At 38.1% G+C, this 26,131-nt stretch overlaps 1 protein-coding gene and 1 long non-coding RNA gene across 5 annotated transcripts in view; one reads left to right on the top strand and one right to left on the bottom strand.

Annotated features, from left to right (window-relative positions):
• The window catches only part of LOC132380170 (uncharacterized), a 28,646-nt gene extending 6,146 nt beyond the window's left edge, over positions 1-22,500 (bottom strand). Inside the window, exons 1-3 of one of the 2 annotated variants that reach the window (XR_009507675.1) lie at positions 22,363-22,500; positions 10,299-10,432; positions 1,556-1,733 (exon numbers count right to left, since the gene is read on the bottom strand). This is a non-coding gene — a long non-coding RNA (uncharacterized LOC132380170). Of the gene's footprint in view, positions 1-1,555; positions 1,734-10,298; positions 10,433-22,362 lie in introns of those variants that run through there. The other variant, XR_009507676.1, reaches the window with a different exon arrangement.
• Positions 51-24,600, top strand: LOC132380168 (myosin-4). Of its 3 annotated transcripts, none has more exons than XM_059948825.1 (38): positions 51-251; positions 353-496; positions 1,284-1,440; positions 1,535-1,562; positions 1,654-1,762; positions 1,875-1,967; positions 2,127-2,190; positions 2,293-2,391; positions 3,097-3,200; positions 3,511-3,649; positions 3,994-4,112; positions 4,205-4,354; positions 4,451-4,621; positions 4,720-5,020; positions 5,128-5,195; positions 5,371-5,458; positions 9,328-9,445; positions 9,541-9,664; positions 10,083-10,219; positions 10,323-10,578; positions 10,671-10,913; positions 11,023-11,199; positions 11,291-11,436; positions 11,819-11,909; positions 12,016-12,405; positions 12,514-12,640; positions 13,626-13,744; positions 16,970-17,166; positions 17,277-17,460; positions 18,003-18,168; positions 19,376-19,500; positions 21,158-21,466; positions 21,723-21,926; positions 22,432-22,557; positions 22,670-22,840; positions 22,933-23,037; positions 23,142-23,237; positions 24,229-24,600. In XM_059948825.1, exons 1-38 carry the CDS (start codon positions 51-53, stop codon positions 24,379-24,381), a joined length of 5,799 nt encoding a protein of 1,932 aa, XP_059804808.1. In that variant the 3' UTR covers positions 24,382-24,600. The 3 variants fall into 3 exon arrangements, with proteins under 3 accessions (XP_059804808.1, XP_059804807.1, XP_059804806.1); XM_059948824.1 differs by having other exon boundaries at positions 5,122-5,195; XM_059948823.1 differs by having other exon boundaries at positions 1,869-1,967; positions 5,122-5,195.
• Positions 24,601-26,131: the final 1,531 nt, after the last annotated feature.

The raw sequence follows: 26,131 nt of genomic DNA, 5'->3' as shown, positions 1-26,131 counted from the left end.
ATTGCAGCATTTTTAACAGTGCACCTGTGTTGCAGCAATAAACCGAAGCCATGGGGGATGCGGAAATGGAGGTGTTCGGAGCGGCGGCGATATTCTTGCGCAAGCCCGACAAAGAACGGCTTGAAGCGCAGAACCGACCCTTCGATGCTAAAACGGCCTGTTATGTCTTTGAACCTAAAGAACTGTACGTGAAAGGGTCAATCAAGAGCAAGGAGGGTGGCAAAATCACCGTGGAGACCATAGACAAGAAGGTCAGTTGAAGAGTTGAACATGAAGACATCATCCTGAAACGCTTCATAATGGCGACATTGCCTTAAATAACATTTTTTGTTGTTGTTCCTTTTTTACACAGACTGTAACTGCCAAGGAGGACCAAGTCTTCCCAATGAATCCTCCAAAATTCGATAAAATCGAAGATATGGCTATGTTGACCCACCTGAATGAGGCAGCCGTGTTGTTTAACCTCAAAGAACGTTATGCAGCCTGGATGATCTACGTAAGTATAATAACAGTAGACTATCATTATCCATAGACGGTGTCCATTCCTTGATACAGCGTCTTGTTAGATCCATGCCCAGACCCAAAATCCTGCAAAAGATCTAACATAATACCAAATCCTAATTAAAATGACCATGAATGCAATTCCTTCACTTTTGAGGAGTGCGTCCAAAATGCTACCAATTCTCTCTGCAGAAAAAAAAAGATTTCACTTTATATGAGATTGCTTTATAGATTTGCAGCATGTATATCCCAGCATTAAGCCAAATCCATTAAGGATTCATAAATAGACTTGTTGGAAGAGGCATATTTGCCCAAGTCTAACAATGGAACTCCTTCTGCATAAACATAATCATCTTCACTGTGGACTGCTTGCCACTTCCATTAAACCTGTAGTAATCTTGCAAAAACCTCTTGCAATTGCACCCATTGTTTGCTCATAACTTACCTTGTAATTCTGAACACTTATTGCTGTCCACCTTGCTGCAGTATGTCTCCACATTCAATTCAAATAAACTTAGTTTGCTTCTCAAAACATTTTGTGAAGATAGATGAAAAGAATTTGACACAACAGTTGTATTTTAAATACCCAGTGATGTATGCAGTTTTAGCAAAAGTTACTGTACATCCCATTACTCTGTTTACAAAATCAAAGACTTTATGCTCATTACCAGTTTTTCATGACATAGCAGACTCTTGCTTTTGTACTCTTTTCATTGCAAAAATAAATGCTTAAATCTATAAAGAAGGAACTTTAATTTTAAATACATTTTGTCTGCCTTTAGACCTACTCCGGGTTGTTCTGTGTCACTGTGAACCCCTACAAGTGGTTGCCTGTATACAATGCTGAGGTTGTGGCTGGCTACAGGGGCAAGAAGCGTCAGGAAGCTCCTCCCCACATCTTCTCCATCTCTGATAATGCTTATCAGTTCATGTTGACTGGTAAATAATCCCTTTTTCTGATATACTACTGTGTTTTTCCTAAATTCAAAACAATGACACAAATTCATATATCTTTTGACTCCTTCTCTTACAGATCGGGAAAACCAGTCGATCTTGATCACGTAAGTTTTTTGTAGTTTCTTGTTGCTTTTTGAAATCACTATTATTTGTGCCACAGTTGTTGAGTTCTTCACGCTATGCTCTTGTCTTCAGTGGAGAATCCGGTGCCGGCAAGACTGTGAACACGAAACGTGTCATCCAGTACTTCGCATTGGTCGCAGCTGCTGGTGAACCTGGCAAGAAGAAGGAACCAACTGGCAAGGTACCGTTAGAAACACTTTCACTAACATCGGAAACTTTCCATTGCTTAGTTGCAATCTCCTTCGTCACTCAGTAAATGCTCCAACTCCTGGTAACCAAAACTATTTTTACAGGGGACGCTGGAGGATCAAATCATCCAGGCCAACCCGCTGTTGGAAGCCTTCGGTAATGCCAAGACTGTGAGAAATGACAATTCGTCTCGTTTTGTAAGTGTCTTCAAACTTTCCAACTGTTGCAGCCAATACACCACACAATGTGAAATTTATCAACTGTCCAGTTTAACAATAGAAAGGTTTCAACAACATTATATTGTGCATGTTCTCTGACATTGTTTCATCGCTGACTTGAATATCTTTCACATCAAGGGTAAATTCATCAGAATTCACTTCGGTACCACGGGGAAACTGGCTTCTGCTGATATTGAAACTTGTAAGTGTAGTGGAAATAGAAATGCAAATATTGGTTGTAAATCAAATTGCTGTCATGTTGGTCTGTTCTATACTAAATCTACATTAACTCATAACTCTCCAGATCTACTGGAAAAATCCAGAGTGACATTCCAGCTGAAAGCTGAAAGGAGTTACCACATTTTCTACCAGATGACATCTAATCACAAACCTGAAATTGTTGGTAAGGTTCAAAGTTTTTGAATGTTGACACATTTATATTTGCATTACCATGTGAAAGATTTGTGCCAACAAATTTCACTATATAACCATTGCTCTGTGCTCCCTTCCTCCTTTGTTTTTCCTTATTCTTGTAGGCTCTTTACCCCTTCTCTTTCCCCTCCCCTCACGGCTGCCCTATACTTCTCCTTTCTTCCTGCTTCTCCATCTCCTTTCCTTTATTCCAGTTCTCTCCTAATCAATTCTATCTTCTGCCTTTTGCATCTTCCACTTATCACCTCCCATCTAAGTTTCTTCCTCCATTCACGACTATTCATCTATCACCTGCTAGGTCATGCTCCTACCGCTCCCCTTACTTGTTTATTCTGGCTCTGCACTTGCTCTTTCCAGTCCTGTCAAAAGGGTTGGGTCTGAAATGTTGACTGCTCATTTCCCTCCATTGATACTGCCTGACCAGCATTTTTACCTGTTGCTCCAGGTTTCTAGCACCTGCAGTGTTTCTTGTGTCTTCAGTATGCACTATTTGCAATGCTATTTTTCACGCAGTCTTTCAATAATTTGTTACTGCGTCATTTTGAAAACTCTCATCTAATTCAACTCAACTAGCTGTTTGAAAAAAAGAGACAAAATCAAATGACATTATTATATAACTTGTAGCCTTTCATTTGGTACATCACAATCCCACTAACAAAGCATTTGTTTTTGGCAGAGGCTTGTCTCATTACCACCAATCCCTATGATTACCCATTTGTCAGCCAGGGTGAAATCAGTGTTCCCAGTATCGATGATAAAGAAGAATTAGTGGCAACTGATGTGAGTACTTACAACATAGCTTCATTTACATCTACTTGACTAATGCTTAGTTAATTTTTCAAGTATTGTATATCTGGATCCAATAATTGTAATCCACTTCACTAACCAAACAAGTTGAGTTAAAAGATCAAAAAAATAAGATAATCTACTTTATAAATCTTTAATTTGTAAAATATTAAAAACTGTGAAAAATTGAGCTATAACATGTTGCATGAAGATATGTCAAACTACACAAGCTTTACTAACAATGCTGAGAAAACTTTTATGTTGGTATTTTTGTTGGATGCTAAATCTGTTGTTTGGTGTACAGACTGCCATTGATATCCTGGGCTTCAGCAATGATGAGAAGTGGAGCATCTACAAACTCACTGGAGCAGTAATGCACTTTGGAAACATGAAATTCAAGCAAAAGCAACGTGAAGAGCAGGCAGAGCCCGATGGCACAGAAGGTAACACTTTCAAGAAACACATTCAATTTCATTATTTACTAAATTTAACATATTCCAAATCAAACTTCAGCCTGGTTACCATTTAATTTCTTTCAAAGTCTAAAGCAAAAAGGTAATGAATTTGTGTTCAAGTGATTTGCAATTTTATGTTTGGAAATATTCTGGGAAGTATTCTCTTTGTTTTGTGTGCTGGTGCTTGGTTGTACAGCATAAACCAGGTAACTCATTTTAAATACTAAATGTGCAGAGAATGTTTGGTTAGAAAATTTGATGAGCAAGCACAGTAGTAACATTGATTCATAGCTTTAGTATTTCTAATATGCTTGAATACTCCTTTGTGTTAGATGCTGACAAAGTTGCTTACTTGACGGGTCTGAACTCAGCAGATTTACTAAAGGCATTGTGCTTTCCACGAGTAAAGGTTGGCAATGAATTTGTGACCAAAGGTCAAACTGTTCAACAGGTACAGTTATCAAAATTTCAAGTAAAATGATTCTGTAAATACTTGGAACAGTGGAATTTCCAACAAGTATTGACTATATTATTTCCTTTCAGGTGTATAATGCAGTTGGTGCTCTTTCCAAATCCATTTATGAGAAAATGTTCTTATGGATGGTCGTCCGTATTAATCAACAACTGGACACAAAGCAGGCCAGACAGTATTTCATTGGTGTGCTGGATATTGCTGGTTTTGAAATTTTTGATGTAAGTATCAGAAACATAAACATTGATTTGAGTATATTTTAAATTAATAACAATTAAATGTTACTAAGTATCCCACTAATCTTTCTATGTGTGCAGTTCAACAGCCTGGAGCAGTTATGTATCAACTTCACTAATGAGAAACTGCAACAGTTCTTCAACCACCACATGTTTGTTCTGGAACAAGAGGAGTACAAGAAGGAAGGAATTGAATGGGAATTTATTGACTTTGGTATGGACCTGGCTGCTTGCATAGAACTCATTGAGAAGGTGGGTAATCATGTGTAAGACATTCATGAAAGTTTAATATTTATCGTGCATTATGCTGATGGAAACACTCACCAAAGTAAACATTGGGATTCCCACAGCCTATGGGCATTTTCTCAATCCTTGAAGAGGAGTGTATTGTCCCCAAGGCCACAGACAATACCTTCAAGAATAAACTGTATGATCAGCATCTTGGTAAGTCAAACAATTTCCAGAAGCCCAAACCTGCCAAAGGAAAGGCTGAAGCCCACTTTTCACTGGTCCATTATGCTGGTACTGTTGACTACAATGTTAATGGCTGGCTTGATAAGAACAAGGATCCACTGAATGAAACTGTAACTGGGCTGTTCCAGAAATCATCAGTGAAACTCTTGGCTCATCTCTATGCTGCACCTTCCGAAGGTAAACTTCTGATACAGAGTCATTAGCAACAATTACTTTGCCAACATTTCTTCCTTCCCTTTCCTAGTGTTTAGAACAAACAACTATGTTTTTTTTTATAGCTGAAGGTGGTGGTGCCAAGAAAGGAGGCAAAAAGAAGGGTGGTTCCTTCCAGACAGTATCTGCTTTGTTTAGGGTAAGATTTTGTTTATTTCAGTCTGTATTGAAGTATGTCTCACCATAATTAAATTAACTTACAGAATACTGATTGAATGTAGAAAGTCAATTAAATGTAGAACAGCTGCATGTGATTATGCTAAGCACCATAAGAGAAAAAAGAGGTTAAAGTCAGTTTGTTATTCATCTCAAAGGAAAACTTGGGCAAGTTGATGACTAACCTGAGAAGCACACATCCACATTTTGTGCGTTGTATCATTCCCAATGAAACAAAGACACCAGGTGAGTTTATTTCATGTAATGTAAGATACAGCAAAATTCAATACAGGTTGAGTACCCCTTATATGAATTTCCAAAATCCAAAAACCTTCGAAACCTGATTTTTTTTTTAACATTGACATAACATCACAAACAGAAAATTGCACTGGGAAGTCTTTGCGCATCAGACAGTTTTAAGGAGTGACTTCTCATATGTAATGAGCACAAGTTAATGAAATATAGAAAAACAATGCATGAAGTGAAAAATGAAGATCTCGATCATGTATTGTCAGTGTCAGAGTGAACATATGCTGCTTTATGGTATGCTGATCTTATCACGACAAACTGAAAATTGAACGTGATTGTGAATATTCAGCAGGCTGGTTGCAGAAATTTAAGAAACGGTACAACATTAAAATTTTAAAGCATCTGCTAATTACTAAAATCTAGCACCAGAACAGTCAATAGATAATAGACAATAGGTGCAGAAGTAGATCATTCGGCCCTTCGAGCCTGCACCGCCATTTTGAGATCATGGCTGATCAGTTACTATCAATACCCGGTTCCTGCCTTGTCCCCAAATCCCTTGATTCCCCTATCCATAAGATACCTATCTAGCTCCTTCTTGAAAGCATCCAGAGAATTGGCCTCCACTACCTTCCGAGGCAGTGCATTCCAGACCACCACAACTCTCTGGGAGAAGAAGTTTTTCCTTAAATCTGTCCTAAATGACCTACCCCTTATTCTCAAACCATGCCCTCTGGAATTGGACTCTCCCAGCATCTGGAACATATTTCCTGCCTCTATCTTGTCCAGTCCCTTAATAATCTTATATGTTTCAATCAGATCCCCTCTCAATCTCCTTAATTCCAGCGAGTACAAGCCCAGTCTCTCTAACCGCTCTGCGTAAGACAGTCCAGACATCCCAGGAATTAACCTCGTGAATCTACGCTGCACTTCCTTTACAGCCAGGATGTCCTTCCTGAAGCCTGGAGACCAAAACTGTACACAATACTCCAGGTGTGGTCTCACCAGGGCTCTGTACAAATGCAAGAGGGTTTCCTTGCTCTTGTACTCAATTCCCTTTGTAATAAAGGTCAACATTCCATTAGCCTTCTTCACTGCCTGCTGCACTTGCTCATTCACCTTCAGTGACTGATAAACAAGGACTCCGAGATCTCTTTGTATTTCTCCCTTACCCAACTCTACACCGTTCAGATAATAATCTGCCTTCCTGTTCTTACTCCCAAAGTGGATAACCTCACACTTATTCACATTAAATGCCACCTGCCAAGTATCTGCCCACTCACCCAGCCTATCCAAGTCACCCTGAATTCTCCTAACATCCTCATCACATGTCATACTGCCACCCAGTTAGTATCATCAGCAAATTTGCTGATGTTATTTTTTATGCCTTCATCCAAATCGTTAAAGTAAATGGTAAACAGCTGTGGTCCCAATACCGAGCTCTGTGGCACCCCACTAGCTACCACCTGCCATTCCGAGAAACACCCATTCACCACTACCCTTTGCTTTCTATCTGCCAACCAGTTTTCTATCCATGTCAATGCCTTCCCCCTGATGCCCTGAGCTTTGATTTTACCCACCAATCTTCTATGTGGGACCTTATCAAATGCCTTCTGAAAATCGAGGTACACTACATACACTGGATCTCCCCCGTCTAACTTCCTGGTTACATCCTCGAAAAACTCCAATAGATTAGTCAAGCATGATTTACCCTTGGTAAATCCATGCTGGCTCGGCCCAATCCTATCTCTGCTATCTAGATATGCCACTATTTCATCCTTAATAATGGACTCTAGCATCTTCCCCACTACTGATGCTAGGCTGACAGGTTGATAGTTCTCTGTTTTCTCCCTCCCTCCTTTCTTAAAAAGTGGGATAACATTAGCCATTCTCCAATCCTCAGGAACTGATCCTGAATCTAAGGAACATTGGGAAATGATTACCAATGCATCCACAATTTCCAGGGCCACCTCCTTTAGTATCCTAGGGTGCAGACCAACTGGACCTGGGGATTTGTCAGCCTTCAGTCCCATCAGTCTTCTCATCACCGTTTCCTTCCGAACGTCAATCTGTTTCATTTCCTCTGTTACCCTATGTCCTTGGCCCATCCATACATCTGGGAGATTGCTTGTGTCTTCCTTAGTGAAGACAGATCTAATGTACTCATTAAATTCTTCTGCTATTTCTCTGTTTCCCATAATAATTTCACCAAATTCATTCTTCAAGGGCCCAACATTGTTCTTAACTATCTTCTTTCTCTTCACATACCTAAAAAAGTTTTTGCTATCTTCCTTTATATTCCTGGCTAGCTTGCGTTCGTACCTCATTTTTTCTCCCCGTATTATCTTTTCAGTTAAGTTCTGTTGTTCCTTAAAAACTTCCCAATCATCTGTCCTCCCACTCACCTTAGCTCTATCATATTTCCTTTTTTTTAATGCTATGCAATCTCTGACTTCCTTTGTCAACCACTATGGCCCCTTTCCCCCCCTTTGAATTCTTCCTTCTCTGGGGGATGAACTGATTTTGCACCTTGTGCATTATTCCCAAGAATACCTGCCATTGCTGTTCCACTGTCTTTTCTGCTAGGCTATCCATCCAGTCAACTTTGGCCAGCTCCTCCCTCATGGCTCCATAGTTTCCCCTGTTCATCTGCAACACTGACACCTCCGAGCTGCCCTTATCCTTCTCAAATTGCAGATAAAAGCTTATCATATTGTGATCACTACCTCCTAATGGCTCCTTTACTGCAAGATCGCTTATCAAATCCTGTTCATTACATAACACTAAATCCAGAATAGTCTTGTCCCTGGTCGGCAAGCTGTTCCAAGAATGCATCCCGTAGGCACTCTACAAACTCCCTATCCTGTGGTCCAGCACCAACCCGATTCTTCCAGTTCACCTGCATGTTGAAATCCCCCATAACTACTGCGACATTACCTTTGCCACATGCCAATGTTAACTCCCTATTCAACTTGCACCCAATATCCATGCTACTGTTTGGTGGCCTGTAGACAACACCCATTTGGGTCCTTTTGCCCTTACTGTTCCTCAGTTCTATCCACACAGACTCTACTTCTCCTGACCCTATGTCCCCCCTTGCAAAGGACTGAATCTCATTCCTCACCAACAGGGCCACCCCACCCCCTCTGCCGACATTTCTGTCCCTACGATAGCACGTAGATCCTTGTACATTAATTTCCCAGGTCTGATCTCCCTGCCGCCATGTCTCCGTTATCCCAACAACATCCCAACAACGCTGATTGTTTTTACACCTTACGTAACAGAATTAAATTAAATTTTAATGGGTCACTGATGAAAATCCAACACCAGAACAAGTCTACAATGCTGATTGTTCTTATACCTTACATAAAAACTAATAAAAAGTAAAATACCGATAGTGTTCTGTAACACTTTAATCAAAACATGTTTCATAGGTGGAGACTGAAAGTCTACCATTGTTTGTAGTTGTTCAACACCTCAGTCAGGTACTCTCCTGATGTTGCTGTGCTGCTTTTGTGACCTTGCACACATTATATTTTCATTGCATTACTGGTATGTAATAATATTTACTGTTAAGTGCAATTGTATAATTAACAATTCTAAGCCAAAGCCTGCTTACTGGTCGCACAAAAATTCAGAGTTGAAAATGATGGTGATCCCGAGGTATCTCATTATATATTCCAAAATCCAAATCCAAAACACAAAGCCCCTAGCATTTCGGACAAACTGTACTCAACCTGTATATTTTTTCCATTCAGAGAAAATAATGCATCTGAAACAGGTAATGGTATTTATTTGTTTTACATTAAATGAAAAGATCAAACCAATCTGTTGTTGTATTTTAATGGTTATTTAAAATCCATCAGGTGCCATGGATAATCACCTTGTCATACACCAGCTGAGGTGTAATGGTGTGCTGGAAGGTATCAGAATTTGCAGAAAGGGGTTCCCAAGCAGAATTGTCTATGGTGACTTCAAACAAAGGTAAAAAAAATCTTAAACTCTACACAGTAGTTTTTCTGTCCATTTAAATATTCTTTTAAGAAAACATTAAAGTATTTTTTCTATTAATAAAATAGATACAGGATTCTCAATGCCAGTGCCATTCCTGAAGGTCAGTTCATTGACAGCAAGAAAGCGTCTGAAAAGCTATTGGGATCCATTGATGTAGATCATACTCAGTACAAGTTTGGACACACTAAGGTAAATATACTTAAATTATATAATTTTGAAATAAGAGGCTGATCTTAATAAATAGTTTCTCAAGGGAAAACTGGTCTGAATGAAAGAATATTCACACTCTCCACTGTTCCAATGATGACCAAACTTAAAGAACATACTAACCCCCTTCACATAGACAGTCATCTGTCTAGGATATGAGCACAGAGTGACAAGATAATTACTTTCCAGTCTTTGAATTCAGTTTTCTAACAAGATGAGCCTTTTTACCCATCCCTAAGCCTTTCAAAAGTGGCCTTTTACTCCTAAAATGCCACGTTCTCCAACTGATATAATCCATATGGTGATTGTTATAGTCATTCAGATAGATATTAGGAATACCAACAATTTAAATGCTTTTTATGAACCATGTAAATAACATGAGAATTTATGTCCTTTTAAGGTGTTCTTCAAGGCGGGTCTCTTAGGCTTACTTGAAGAGATGAGAGATGAAAAGTTGGCAGCACTCATTACTCGTACTCAAGCTATGTGTCGTGGCTTTTTAATGAGAGTTGAGTTTACGAGAATGATGGAAAGGAGGTAAATACTTACTTATTTGCAATAAACTATTTATACATTAACATCACAGTTTACTCTAAAAAGAGAAAATTGTTCTAACCTGTTCATTTCACTTTGCCTTTAGGGAAGCACTGTATACTCTGCAGTACAACATCCGTGCATTCACAAATGTCAAACACTGGCCATGGATGCAACTGTACTTCAAGATCAAACCTCTTCTGAAGAGTGCTGAAACTGAAAAGGAAATGGCAAATATGAAAGAGGAGTTTGAGAAAACTAAGGAAGCGCTTGCCAAATCTGAAGCCCGGAGGAAGGAATTAGAAGAGAAAATGGTGTCACTTGTACAGGAAAAGAATGATCTCCAACTTCAAGTCCAATCGGTATCTATATTGACCACTTTTGTATTGTTATGCATGTGTACATGTTACAAAACACATGGCCTGGTATAATTCATTGTATCATTTTATGACAGGAAAGTGAAACTCTGGCAGATGCAGAAGAAAGATGTGAGGGACTGATTAAAAATAAAATTCAGCTGGAGGCTAAATTGAAGGAAGCTAATGAAAGACTGGAAGATGAAGAGGAGATAAATGCTGAGCTAACAGCTAAGAAAAGGAAACTGGAGGATGAGTGTTCAGAACTGAAGAAAGATATTGATGACTTGGAGCTTACTTTAGCCAAAGTTGAAAAAGAGAAACATGCCACTGAGAACAAGGTATCAATGGGTGGTTTTGATGTCCAACTAATATAGAACATACAGAATACTCCCAAAGGTGGGAACTGCATGTTACAAAATTTTGTTCATTTTTGTTTGCTAAATGTAGGTTAAAAATCTCACTGAAGAGATGGCCAGTCTTGATGAAAACATCGTTAAGTTAACAAAGGAAAAGAAAGCCCTCCAGGAGGCCCATCAGCAGACCCTGGATGACCTCCAGGCTGAGGAAGACAAAGTCAACACTCTGACCAAAACAAAGACTAAATTGGAACAGCAAGTTGATGATGTAGGTATTCAAAATAACATTAAATCTTGTGACTTTCAGAAATCCTTACTTTGAATTGAATCTTGATAAAATAGTATTTTGCTTTTAAAAGCTTGAAGGCTCTCTGGAGCAGGAGAAGAAATTACGCATGGATCTGGAGCGTGCTAAGAGAAAGCTTGAAGGTGACTTGAAGCTGTCACAAGAAGTGATAATGGATTTGGAAAATGACAAGCAACAACTGGATGAAAAACTAAAGAAGTCAGTATTTAACTTCCCAGCAAAATCAATCTTTGTTCCAATCCATTGCTTAAATTACATAGATTAGCATATAGAACTTGCTAATCAAAACACAGGCCCTTTAGTCAAAGGTTTTATATTACTTTGAGGATGTATATCCCAAAACATCTGTGGTAGAACTAAAAAAAAAAATTCCTGTCATTATTTAAAACACTGAACATTCTTGTAGTAAGTAACAATGTACTAATAGGGAATTAAGATTTACTTGAAGTATGTAATATTTATCACACAATTATTGCCTCAGTATTTAAAAGAAAATATTAAAAAGACTGAATTTGCTAATATCACAGAACTTCATTAACAGATTAGTTTAATTTATATCTTTTACTCTTTCTATCGAAAGGAAAGAGTTTGAAACCAGCCAGCTTCAAAGCAAAGTTGAAGATGAGCAGGCAATGGCCTCCCAGCTGCAGAAAAAGATCAAAGAATTACAGGTGATGTATATATATAGTGAATTTATTAACACCATTTAGTAAAGGTCATGAGTTTGAACTCATATTACTGGTTCTGTCATCATAATCAGTGCATGTTTATCTTAAGGCCCGTATTGAGGAGCTTGAGGAAGAAATTGAAGCTGAACGTACTGCTCGTGCTAAGACTGAGAAACTGAGAGCTGATCTTTCTCGGGAACTTGAAGAGATCAGTGAACGACTGGAAGAAGCGGGTGGAGCAACTGCAGCTCAGATTGAAATGAACAAGAAACGAGAGGCAGAATTTCAGAAAATGCGTCGTGACCTGGAAGAATCTACCCTCCAGCATGAAGCTACAGCTGCTGCTCTTCGCAAGAAGCAGGCTGACAGTGTTGCAGAACTTGGGGAACAAATTGACAATCTGCAACGTGTGAAGCAGAAACTTGAGAAGGAAAAGAGTGAGCTGAAGATGGAAATTGATGACCTTGCTAGCAACATGGAATCGGTGTCTAAAGCTAAGGTATAGTGAAAGAGGACACTAATTACTACACATGCAGAATTAATTTTAACTTGTAAACTGTGTACAGGTTGTTTTGCATCTTTTCAAAACTGATTTTTCTGGTTTTAGGCAAACCTTGAAAAAGTAGCCAGGACACTGGAGGACCAGGTCAGTGAAATGAAGACCAAACATGATGAACATCAACGTTTGATCAACGACTTATCAACTCAGAAAGCACGTCTTGCAACAGAAAATGGTACTGATCAGTTCTATGTTGATAATGTAATTCTTGTGACCCTGAAAAAATTTTAGAAAGCAAAATACAATTCATAGACAAGGTAGTAGGCAAAATTTGATAGAGACCCAAATTAACTCACCCAGTTCAAGATGGGTTAGACCTTGCGGATCAGGCTCAGTGCTTAACCCACGTCAGGATTATTTCCTGAATACACTGATTTATCTTAAATTCTTGATCAATATCTATAGTTTTACCTCAAACGGCACAATAGTGTGTCTGAGACTCTTATATTAAAAGAATGGTTGTGCAAGGTCATGTTTGGAGAAAGTGCAAAGTGCAATGTTTGGAGAAAGTTTGGGTTTGAACAGAGCCATAGATCAATACAGCACAGATACAGGCCCTTTAGCAAATGGTGAACATGGTGCCCATCTAGCTAGTGCTAACTTACCGATTTGGCCCATTGAGCTCCGAGCCCCACCTCTCCTTATACTTATCCAAGTGCTTTTCAAATGATAATTGTACCTTCCGCTAACACTTGCCCATGGCAATCCATTCCATACACTCACCACCCTCTGCATGAAAAAGTTTCCTAAAGTCCCTTTCAAGTCTTACCATTGCACCCAAAAGCCACATTAGTTTTGGACTTCTTTATCCTGGGGAAAAGATTGTTACCAGTTACCTTGTGTATGCCACTTACCTAGTTGGGTTGGATTTTAACTTTATATCTGAGCAGACCTATAGCCTACATCCCTTCCTCATCCTGGAAAGGAAAAAATCCCTATGTGATGACTGACTTTCTCACACTATAACATAACAACTCTGACTAGTACTTGTTACAAATCAAATATTTACATGCTGAATGGTTTCTATTTTGCATAATCATACTGGAAGTACTATGTAATGTTGTTATAATTTTCAAAGGTTTCAAAGATATGTTTAAGGTCAGAAAAATATATACAATATACATCCTAAATTACTTCTTATCATTATTTCTGATTTTCAGGGGAACTGACCCGCCAGGTGGAGGAGAAAGAGGCCTTAGTATCTCAGTTGACAAGAGGGAAACTAGGATATACCCAGCAGATTGAGGAACTCAAAAGACAGCTCGAGGAAGAAACAAAGGTACCAATATATCTACTATATATCTTCCATATTAGTTTAACAAGAAAATTCATACAAAAAAAAGAGGCATACCTTGCTAGGGAATGCTGGCAATTCTGTAGAGTATCTCAAACATTTAACCTCATAGTTACCAGAAAGTTCATGATGTCCATATTTGTAGAAAGGAACAAGCCCATTAATTTGAGTAGTGAGCTCAAGTCTTGTTTGAGAAAGAACATTCTGTAAGTTTTTAATATTACCACAATTCTTAATTGTTCCAACTATTTAAAAGTATGCATGTAATTTCCTCAGATTTTACACCTTCAAAAATTTTTAATAGTGTTCAAGCATGACAAAAATATGATGATAAATTGTTGGAGCAGAATCAGGTCATTCAGCCCATCGAGTATGCTCTGCCATTTTGTCACAGCTATTCCATTTCCTTTCAATCTCATTCTTCTACCCTCTCCACAGAATGTTTTACACACTGACTAATTAAGAACCTATCAATGTCTGTCTTAAATACATGCAATGACTTGGTCCCTACAGCTACCTGTGGCAATGAATTCCACATATTCACCACGCTCTGAAATCTCTCCCCATTTCTGTTCTAAACAGACATCCTAATTCTGAGACTGTGCCCTCTGATCTTAGACAACTCCACCACAGGAAACATCCTCTCCAAATTCACTCCATCTAGGCTTTTCAGCATTTGATATGTTTCAATGAGACTCCCCCTCATTCTTCTAAATTTCAGTACGGTCCAGAGCCATCAACTGCTCCTCATACAATAAGCCTTTCATTCCCGAAATCATTCCTGTTTCTCTGTGTAGAACTTCCTCTGAACCCTCTCCAATATCATCATATTCTTAGATAAAGTGCCAAAAACTGTTCATAATACCCTAAATGTGGTCTGACCAATGCTTAATAAAGCCTGAGCATTACATTCTTGTTTTAATATTCTAGACCTCTTGAAATGAGTGCTAACATTGCATTTGCCTTCCTCACTTTCAGGGAATTTAGGGACTCCCAAGTCCCTTTGTGCCTCAGATTTTTGCATTTTCTCTCCATTTAGAAATTAGTCTATACTTTTATTCCTTCTACCAAAGTGCATAACCATCTGCTTCCTGACACTATATTCCATCTGCCCCTTCTCCTAATCTGTCTAATTCCTTCTGCAACCTCCCTACTTCTTCAACACTACCTGCTCCTTCACCCATCTTTGTATCGTCTGCAAACTTGGCCACAAAGCAATCAATTCCTGCATCCAACTTATTGACATACATCATAGAAAGTAGCACTCCGAACACTCATCCTGGGGAACACCACTAGTCACCAGCAGCCAATCAAAAAGGGCTCCGTTTATTTCCACTCATTGTCTCCTGCAATCAGCCAATGCTTTACAATGCTAGCATCTTTCCTCTAATACCATGGGCTCTTATCTTGTTAAAAGTGTAGCACCTTGTAAATGGCATTCTGAAAATCCAAGTACATCACATCCACCAATTCTCCTTTGTCTATCCTGCTTGTTATTTCCTGAAAGAATTTCAACAGAATTGTCAGGCAAGGTTTTTTCTTAAGAAAACCATGCAGACTTTGGCCTATTTTATAATGTGTTACCAAGAACCCTGAAACCACATACTTAACAATTGACTCCAATATCTTCCCAACCACAGAGATCAGGCTAACCATCTTATAATTTCTTTTCTTAAAGAGCGAGTGGCATTTGCAATTTTCCAGGCCTCTAGAACCATGCCAGATTAGTGAATCTTGAAAGATTATTACCAATGCCTTCACAATCCCTTCAGCTACCTCTTTCAGAATCCTGGTGTAGTCCATTTGCTACTGATGACTTATCTACCTTCAACTCTTTCAGCTTCCCAATTACCTTCTCCCTAGTAATAAACAACTGCATTCACTTCTGCCCACTGACACTCTCAATCTTCTGGCATTCTGCTAGTGTCTTCCACCATGAAGACTGATGCAACATGCTTATTCTGTCTGTTTGCCATTTCCTTGTCTCCTATTATTTCCTCTCCAGTGTCGTTTTCCAGTGGTCCAATATCTACTCTTGCTTCTCTTTTATGTTTTAAATATCTGAAAAAAACATTTAGTATCTGTTTTGGTATTATTGACTAGCTTACCTTCATATTTCATTCCCCCCCCCCCCCCACCACCACCGTGGCTTTTTTTAGTTGCTTTCTGTTGGTTTTAAAGGTTTCCAAATCCTCTAACTTCCCATTAATTCCTGCCCTATTATATGCCCTCTCTTTTGCTCTTATGTTGTCTTTGTCTTCCCTTGTCAGCCATGGTTGCAGAATACTACTTCTCCTTTAGGATGTATCTATCCTGCGCCTTCTGAATTACTCACAGAAACTCCAGCCATTGATGTTCTGCAATCACTCCTGCTAGTGTCCCCTTCCAATCAACTTTGGCCAACTCCTCTCTCATGCCACTAAAATTCCCTTTACATAACTGTAACACTGATACATCTGCCTTTAGCTTATCCCTCTCATATTGCAGCATGAATTCTCTCATACTATGATTACTCCCTCCTAGGGTTCCTTTTCCTCAAACTCCCTATTCAAATTTGGTTAATTACACAACACCCAATCCAGAATATCTGAACCCATAGTGCGTTCAGCCACTTGTTGCTCTAAAAAGCCACCTTACAGGCATTCTACAAATTCTCTCTCTTGGGATCCAGCACCAACTGATTTTCCCTATCTGCAAATTGAAATCCTTCATGACTTTTGTAACCTTGCCCTTTTGACATGCCTTTTCTACCCCCCATTGTAATTTGTTGCCCACATCCTGGCTACTGTTCAGAGGCCTGTATATAACACCCATCAAATATTTTTATCCATTGCAATTTCTTTAGCCACAAAGATTCTACATCTGTCGATCCTATGTCCTACATAACTTTCTAAGGAAAGTTTATATAAAGTCAGGAAGAGTTGGGACATAGCAATGCCATCTGTTAACTTCTTTTCTCACCCTTAATTGTTTCATAGGCAGGGTTTATCTTAATAGAATTTGGCTCAGTTTTGGAACATTTCAACATAAATTATGTTGCTAGATCAAAACAAAAGTTTGTGCCATCACATTTCTGTAATTTTTTTTATAAACCAAATTGATGTTTTTCCTTTGCAGGAGTATTTCTATTCATCATAAGTTATCTATGTTCAGTAATTTACTACGAATCAGGGGTACTAGCTGTTTCATCATTTAACACAATGATTTCAGGCTAAGGGTGCTCTGGCACATGCTCTGCAATCTGCCCGCCATGACTGTGATCTCCTCCGTGAACAATATGAAGAGGAAGTGGAGGCAAAGGCTGAGCTCCAACGTGGAATGTCCAAGGCCAACAGCGAAGTGGCTCAGTGGAGAACGAAATATGAAACTGATGCAATTCAGCGCACAGAGGAACTGGAAGAAGCCAAGTATGTAATAAGAAGTAATCTGGGTTCTCCTACCACATTCTGTCAATGATGACTTGTGTTCTTCACTTCCTGAAAGAAAATGTTATTATGCTGGTTCTCTTACTTTTCAGGAAAAAACTTGCTCAACGCCTGCAGGATGCAGAAGAGCACATTGAAGCTGTGAACTCCAAATGTGCTTCATTGGAAAAGACAAAGCAGAGATTGCAGGGTGAAGTGGAAGATCTGATGGTAGATTTAGAGAGGGCAAATTCAGCAGCAGCAGCTCTAGACAAGAAACAAAAGAACTTTGACAAAGTAAGTACAGAATTTTTCCACTATGTTGCTGTTTCTGTCATTCTAACATGTTGATATTAAACAATTTCACCTTCAGAATGTCTCTGGAGTGGCTGCATAACTCTATTTTCAGATTAGATCTGATTGTTAAATGAAAGGATTACACAGCACTCGCACACTTCCACTTACACACAGCACTCACTTGCAAACATTTATGAACTCTAGCTCAAAATTTCTATGACAAAATGGATAGTTTGACTAAATGAACTTGCAAGCAATCTGGAGAAAGAAGCAGTTGAATGGTTAAAGTAGTTAATTATTTCAAGTTTAAAGTGCACCATGATCCTATTGAATATGCAGGGCTATTTAAATTAAGAAATTATGCTTGTTAGTTCTATCATTACAGTATTCTGGTCCTTACAAAATATGGAGTATTGAATTGCATTGTAGCTATTCAAACACACAATTAAGTATTTTTTGGTTAATGCAGGACAGTAGCTGTAGTGCAGAATACAATTCTTGTTTTAAACCTACAGTATAACTTTTGCTACTACACTATATAGATTCTGGCAGACTGGAAACAGAAGCATGAGGAAACCCATGCTGAGCTGGAAGCTGCTCTGAAGGAATCACGCAGTCTAAGTACTGAGATCTTCAAGATGAAGAATGCATATGAAGAGGCTCTGGACCAACTGGAAACTCTTAAACGAGAAAACAAGAATCTACAACGTAAGTGCAAAACTTTGCCTGTCACGTAAATGTTTTAAATTGTTGAACTTATTGAACCATTGGATTGTGTGTTAACCTGGAATTTAAGATGACCTGGTCCAGACTTAACTAAATCTGCCAGCATAATGGAACAGTGAAACAGACAGCAATTATTTTAGGCTGAAACCCTGAAGCTGTGGCCAGTGAGTCATCTCACTTCCACTGCTTAAGATCTTTTCCATTCTTCTCTCATTCAATTAAATGAAAGGAGTTGAATTCATGAAAACATAACATGTAATGAAAATAAATGTTCTTGGGAGCATAATAACAATAAGATTTTTAACAAATCTTTTTAACTAAGTTGTAATTGAAATTACTCAGCAGGTCAAGTTACATCTGTAGAAGGAAAAATAGAGTTAACATTTTGCATCAGATGCTGCTTGACCTGTTGATTGTTTGCATCATTTTCTGTTATTGTATCAGATTTCCAGCAACTGGAATTTTCTGATATTCATTTAGCTTTATTAGTTCAAATCCAATCTTTTCTTTAAAAACCATGCATGCATGTTGTAAATATTGAGGATAAATATTGCAGAATTTTAAAATGATATAACTGTTTATTTTTACAAGTTACATTTTTCTCTTCCTGGTTTGAAGCAATTTGTAATCTTTAATACGAAGAACTGTTAAGACATCCTGATAGCACCATGCTTACTGCTTCAAAATCTACTTGAAATTAAATCTCATTACAACTGACTGTAAACACAATGAGTCATCCATACCATAAGGATTTTGGCAGTTTCTTCCAAAAGAAAAGCAACAAATATCACCCTTTTGGCGGGGTGTCCAGAAAACACGAACCAGTGTACAGCTCAATTCTTATACACTACACTTCTAAATCTTTTAGGATCATCTCACTTCAAATATAATTATGAGCTATATAACTCATCTCCTTCTACTGTAGGCCACGAATGTATCAATCACCCCTGCTGTGGACACTTTCTGGAGATCCAAGATCTGTATGCTCCATGACTGCTGGACTAAGTGTGTAAATGTAGGAGGGGACTATGTTGAAAAATAAATGTGCTAGGTTTTCTAAAATTGACTCCTTCTACCTCAGGCCACAAACTTATCAATCACCCCTCATGCATACTATTCTTGCATTTCTTTTACTATCAGTTTTAACCAACAAAATAGACCTAATTTGAAATTAATTTCCATAAAACAGAGGAGATTTCTGATCTGACTGAGCAACTCGGTGAAAGTGGAAAGGCTCTCCATGAGATGGAAAAAGCAAAGAAGACAGCTGAACACGAGAAGAGTGAAATTCAGTGCGCATTGGAGGAGGCAGAGGTAAAATATATTTAATTATACTGAACTTTAGAACAAATGGTCCAACAGGTTTGTCACACCCGCTGAATGCATGAAGAGTTTTCACATCTATATAGACTTAAAAGGGCTAAATTAAAAAGGAACAGGCTAAACAGTAATAGACAATTACTCTTTTCAAAGCACAGGCTCTTTACCTTGGAATAAACAGCAAGATTTATATTAATCCTTTATAGCAAATTGTTAAGACTTTACAGTTAGACTTTAAAGCAGATCTTATTAACAGAAGAAAGTGGACTGAAGAGATCCTAGAAAAGTAATTGCTGAAATTATTTAGTCAGCCAACCAGTATCAGTAGAGATGGAACTGGTTTATTTCGGAAATTCATCACCTGTTAGTAATGCTAGAAATTATATATCATGCAATTCATTTCATAGGCACTGCACACTGGATGAGAACTTCTAGGTACACTGTAGCTGGAGCACACCGTAGCACAGCTTCAGAAAGAAAGGATATCCCCTTAGAAAAGAGATGAGGAGGAATTTCTTTAGCTGAAGAGTGGTGAGTCTGTGGAATTTATTGCCACAGACAGCCACAAGGGCCAAGTCATTGGATATATTTAAAGCAAGGTTGATAGGTTCATTATTAGGAAGGGTGTAATGGTTAGGAGGAGAATGGTGTTGAGAGAGATTAGTAAATAAGCTATAATTGAATGATGGAGCAGACCCAATGTGCTGAATGGCATAATTCGGATCCTACGCCCTATGGCCTACGTGCATTTTAGGCACATGGCCTTTCATTATAAAGAGGTTTTGAACTATAACATGATCTGGTTTAAAACTAAAAAATGCATGCATTTTTATTTTGTATATTTCCAGAAGGATGCCAACATTAAGTTGCAACCCTAGTTTACAAGATCAAGATGTAATGGGGTTTTAAGCAGATTGTCTGGTTTATAAGTAATACACAGGTATTAAAAAATGTTTTCTTCTGTGGTCATTGAGTCACAATGACACAATGGAGATTTGCCTGGTCTGGCAAATCTCCATTTAAAACCACTAAGCTGCTCATCTCTGCCGGCCCCACATCTACCATGCTCCTATAATCCTGATATTTTGCTCATCATCAGTTTTAATCACACCACCACTGATGTACCCCAAACTGCAATTCCTTCTTCCTCTTTTAAGCATAGGCTTAAATTCTATCTTTCTATACCATTCTGCTATGATATCTACTTAATGAAGTTACAACACCTCACATAATTCTTCCCTAGGAGATAGGAATGAAAGGAGGTCACACACAAAATAAAACTAACTCTTATACCTTATCAGTCATTTGTAAATAGAAAAATGAAAATAGGTTGAAAGTACCCCCAAGAATGAAGTTCAGGAAAATTGCATAAGTTAATTTTCCAATAAGACTTGATGGGAGCAAAACATATATCACTTGGAGACTATCACAATTCAGCATTCTACAAATTGCTCTGGTTCTAATAATTTTTGAAAGTGTAGGATGACAAAATCTAGAGTTGTTAAATTGATCACTGTGCATTAAATACTTTTATTATGTAGTATTCCAGAAAGATACTTGAATTTAATACATAGTATCAAAGAAAGTCGAAGCAACCTTTATGATAACACCATGTGTGGCCATACTCAAATTCACTTGACCCCTCTTGTAGGCCTCTCTGGAACATGAGGAGAGCAAGATCCTTCGTATTCAGCTGGAACTGAACCAAGTGAAATCTGAAGTTGACAGGAAGATTGCAGAGAAAGATGAGGAAATTGATCAAGTGAAGAGGAACCATCAGAGAGTTGTGGACACGATGCAAAGTGCTTTGGAGGCTGAAGTCAGGAGCAGAAATGATGCCCTTAGAATCAAAAAGAAAATGGAGGGCGATCTAAATGAAATGGAGATTCAGCTGGGACACGCCAATCGTCAGGCTTCAGAAGCTCAGAAACATCTCAGAAATGTTCAGAGTCAATTAAAGGTCTGTATGATGGGGGGATTAATTTCCAGTTTACATTTAATTGGTACCTAGCTCCAAATATTATGCAATGATCTATCATCATCATAAAATGTTATATTTACATAATTAAGTTTTGCTAATAATAATTTGCTTGCAATTTGATTTTTTAAGCACTTAAAATTCAATGAAAAGTTTATTTAAATTTACATGAATACAATGTGAATATTAAGAATTTATTGTAATATCTGGTAACAAAGGAATCCTGCTTTCTAAACAGGACACCCAGTTACAGCTGGATGATGCTTGCAGAAGCCAGGAAGACTTGAAGGAGCAACTGGCCATGGTGGAGCGCAGAAGCAGCTTGCAACAGGCTGAGATTGAAGAAATGAGAGCAGCTCTGGAACAGACAGACAGATCTCGCAAAATTGCTGAGCAAGAGCTGGTTGATGTCAGTGAGAGGGTTACACTGCTGCACACTCAGGTTTGTCTCCCCACACTTTGAATCCAATGAGCATGTAGATCCTGCTATATACAGGTATGGTGCTAAGCTTACAAACTAAAATTGCTCAGAAGTGGAGAAGCTTCAGGATGAACTTAACAGCAGAATCTTATTGTTATTATTAGTTAATTGTCCTGTCCAGCAGCCTACCAGGATTATGAGAAAGACCTCTGTTGATAGAAGGCTATAGTTTGCTCAGCACATTCACTGAAATGCTTTCAGTTTCTCACAATCATGCAATACATACCCAAAACAGTACTGGAGTCTAATTTAATTATGTCTAAATTTCTCCACAGCATGACATCAAATATCCCTTCCATAGAAATACTGGCAGCAATATAGGTGTTCTGTCGATGATTGATGTTGCACTCTCTATTTTATGTTTTTAAATAGTTAATTGCAACAAAGTTCCACCCACCTGCATTGTGGTTTGATATTAACATTGGGTATTCCACACAACGTTTTCAAAAATTGTCTTTTCCTGCAGAACACAAGTCTCATCAATACAAAGAAGAAGCTGGATGCCGACCTGAACCATCTTCAGTCTGAAATGGAAGAAATTATCCAGGAATCAAGAAATGCTGAAGAGAAAGCCAAGAAGGCTATCACTGATGTAAATTGGAAGATTTTTAATATAAATACAGATTCTTATTTCAACTATCATATTGATATGATTTTGATTTTGAGCTTGAATAATGATTTGTCCAATTGCCTCAAATTGTAAGGCTGCCATGATGGCTGAAGAGCTGAAGAAGGAACAGGACACCAGTGCCCACCTGGAGAGAATGAAGAAGAACCTTGACCAGACGGTGAAGGATCTGCAGCATCGCCTGGATGAGGCTGAGCAGCTGGCAATGAAAGGAGGAAAGAAGCAGCTCCAGAAACTGGAGGCCAGGGTAAACAATGAGATTATTTTAGTGTGCTACATACTGAAACCTTAGGAAACGAATAGATATTAACAATCAATCCCATTTGTTGGCTGATTTAGGTACGTGAGCTGGAAAATGAGCTGGAAGCTGAGCAGAAACGAGGTGCTGATGCCATTAAAGGTGTTCGCAAGTACGAGAGAAGAGTCAAGGAACTGACATATCAGGTACTACTAGGAAGTGATTAGGAGTGGCATAAACTGTGGGATAGAGTAATACTTATTAATCTTCAGACTGAGCACAAATTTTGCTTCTTTCATGATTTTCACAGTCAGAGGAAGACAGAAAGAATGTCCTGAGACTACAGGACTTGGTTGACAAGCTGCAGATGAAGGTTAAGGCCTACAAGAGACAATGCGAGGAGACTGTAAGTAATTCTAGTTCAAATTACTTTTTCAAAAGGTTTATGAGTTTTAATGATACAAAAATTTAAATATTCAGAATTGTTTCAGTTACTTGTGTCAATCCCCAATACCTTATGGCCATAAAGCAAGCCCCTTTGATCCACACAGCCTTTAACTTTGTGCTATTTAGTAAGTAATTTCATTTCTTATTCTGAAGTGAGTGACCTGGGAATTGCCTAAAATCCATTTATCACACTTGCCAATTTGTAATTAAAACTTCCTTCAACATTGCCTATGGCAATCTTCCAACCACCAGGCATTCTTTCTTTCTTTCTTTCTTTCTTTTTTTTTCTATAGGGCAGTTAGGGGGGAGGGGTTAAGGGGAGGGGGTATGGGTTATATACATTGTTTTTTCATACTTTGTAATCATTTAAAAATGCAATAAAAAATTATTTAAAAAAAAAACATTGCCTATGGCAATGCATATCTTTGTGTCTGTGGAAGACTTGTATACTTGACTTGCTCTACTTTTTTTGAAATATAGTGGTTATTTGTAGCCTCAACATAAATCCTTGCAAAGTTTCACAAGACAAAATCCTAATAATAAATACATACTCATTATCTCCGTTCTTAGTCACTGCCAAATAACATAAAATTATAACAGAAAGGATTTCAATTAGACAGAAGACATCAGCAAATGCTTTAAGATATAATAAGACAATTTTGGACTGTCTATGCTGTGTTTAAATTCAATATGTACATGCAAAAGATCAAATATACTAAGCAGTCCAATATCTAGTCTTCACTCATAACAATGCATACAGAAGTCACTGGGATACAATATTGTCAATTGTATGACCATTTCCATTTAAAGTGGTCACTGTTCTGACGAAATAATGAAAATTGGCAATAAAGCTATTTAAATTTATAGGAGTGTCAAGTAATTGTTTATATTTTCCTACCAGCAGTGTTTCAGCCTGCAATCTAATAATTTCTCACACTATATTCCTGTAGGAGGAACAGGCCAACATGCACCTGTCCAAGTTCAGGAAGGTGCAGCATGAGCTGGAGGAAGCTGAGGAACGTGCTGACATTGCAGAGTCTCAAGTCAACAAACTCAGAACTAAAACCCGGGACATTACTTTGAAGGTATTGTGGCTCAAGTAACTTTAATAATTATAACTCCTTAAGACATAGGAGCACAATTAGGCTATTTGGCCCATTGAGTCTGCTCTGCCATTCAATTATGGCCGATCCTGGCTCAACCCCAGTTTCCGGCTTTCCCCCATAACCTTTGATGCCATGTCCAATCAAGAACCTATCAATCTCTTCCTTAAATACACCCAGCGACCTGGCCTCCACAGCCGCATGTGGCAACAAATTCATCACCCTTTGGCTAAAGAAATTTCTCCGCATTTCTGTTTTGAAAGGGCGCTGTGCCCTGTTGTCCTCGACTCTCCCACTATGGGAAACATCCTTTCCACATCTACTCCGTCTAGGCCTTTCCACATTTGAAAGGTTTCAATGAGATCCCCACCCCCCATCCTTCTGAATTCCAGCGAGTACAAACATTCCTTGTATGATAACCTTTTAATTCCTGGAATCATTAATTATAGTAGTAATTAATTTAAATTTACATATACTTTTGTTAGTAGTAATCATATACTGTAAATATTATATGACTAAAAAACTTGTATTGTTCATTGCATCAAACCAACAATTTGCAATTCCTTTTCATCCATTAGATCGCTGAAGAGTAGAAGGCAATATGAAATGGTCCAAAGAAGAAATCCACAAAATGTGTTTTTCTCTGTAACATACAGTAGTTTTATAAATTAAGTGATAACTAAAGAAATAAAAGTGCAACACTGAAGAAACTTTTTTCTTGTCAATTTGCCTTTGTTGGATGATTCAATAATTATAGAAAACATAAACAGAAATAAGTTGTACTGCAATCATAAATATTGGTGAGTATAGGATGGGAATATTAGAATTGGTCACACCTTCAGAAATAAGTGAAAACCAAAAAGAAAATGGAGATGCTGGAAGCTAAAAACAAATAGAAAATGCTGAAAGCCCTCAACAGTTCAGGCCAAATTTGTAGAAGTAGTAAGAGTTATGTACTCAACCTAAACAATTAATTTGGTTTTTCTTCCCATCTTTTCTATTTTCTGTTTATATTATACCTCCATCAGAACATTTGAAGTGAAAATTTGTCTGTAAAATGTGTTGTTGCAAACTATGATGCATAGGTCAATTTGTGTGTTGGGCCCAATTAATTATTTTCCCCTGAGCTGCAGGTGCCTCTTTTACCCCCCCCCCCCATTTAATAGTTTGTATTTGAAATTGCTATGTGCAGAGTCACTTATCTTCCCTAGAATTGCCATAAGTACATTTTCTGAAACAGGAGTGGTTGGGAAAGGTAGCAGTAGAGTGATTATGACAACTGTAAAGTCTTAGGTGCATTTTAATTCCTGTTGGCACCACCAAAAACTTTTCAAAAATTACTTTATATTAAAAAAGCCAACCTTTTACTTGTAGCATTTGTCAGGTCACAGAAACGAAGAACATGAAAGTCAGGGACAGAAACAGGCAATTCAGAATAATGGCTGAACTTTTACCTCAGTGTCACTCCCCTGTAATATCTTCATTAATATTAAAATTAATATTGTCTTAAGCATACCCAGTAAATGAGCCATCACTGCCTTCTAGTAAAGACATTCCTCATCCTAGTCTTTATCTGAGTCTTTATTTCTAGACTGACTGATTTTGATACTCCAGCCAGGAGCTACATCAGCTCTATATCTATCTTCTCAACCCCTGTGAGGATCTCTTTAAAGAAGATCAGCTCTCATTCTTCTGAGATTGTATACCCAGTCAGTTTAATCTCACATCAGAGAACAAATCTCTAAGCTCC

This window comes from Hypanus sabinus, chromosome 23 (genome assembly GCF_030144855.1).
Source record: "Hypanus sabinus isolate sHypSab1 chromosome 23, sHypSab1.hap1, whole genome shotgun sequence".
Classification (NCBI taxonomy): domain Eukaryota; kingdom Metazoa; phylum Chordata; class Chondrichthyes; order Myliobatiformes; family Dasyatidae; genus Hypanus; species Hypanus sabinus.
Note: the sequence above shows the minus strand (reverse complement) of the source record. Positions and strands in the feature narration are given on the sequence as shown.

Excerpts from the sequence above, each read along its gene's own strand:
- LOC132380168 (XM_059948823.1), top strand. The coding sequence starts at position 51 with ATGGGGGATGCGGAAATGGAGGTGTTCGGAGCGGCGGCGATATTCTTG. Across the intron at positions 1,563-1,653 it reads AACCAGTCGATCTTGATCAC|TGGAGAATCCGGTGCCGGCA; the intron begins GTAAGTTTTTTG and ends TCTTGTCTTCAG. Across the intron at positions 5,021-5,121 it reads CTATGCTGCACCTTCCGAAG|CTGAAGGTGGTGGTGCCAAG; the intron begins GTAAACTTCTGA and ends TTTTTTTTATAG.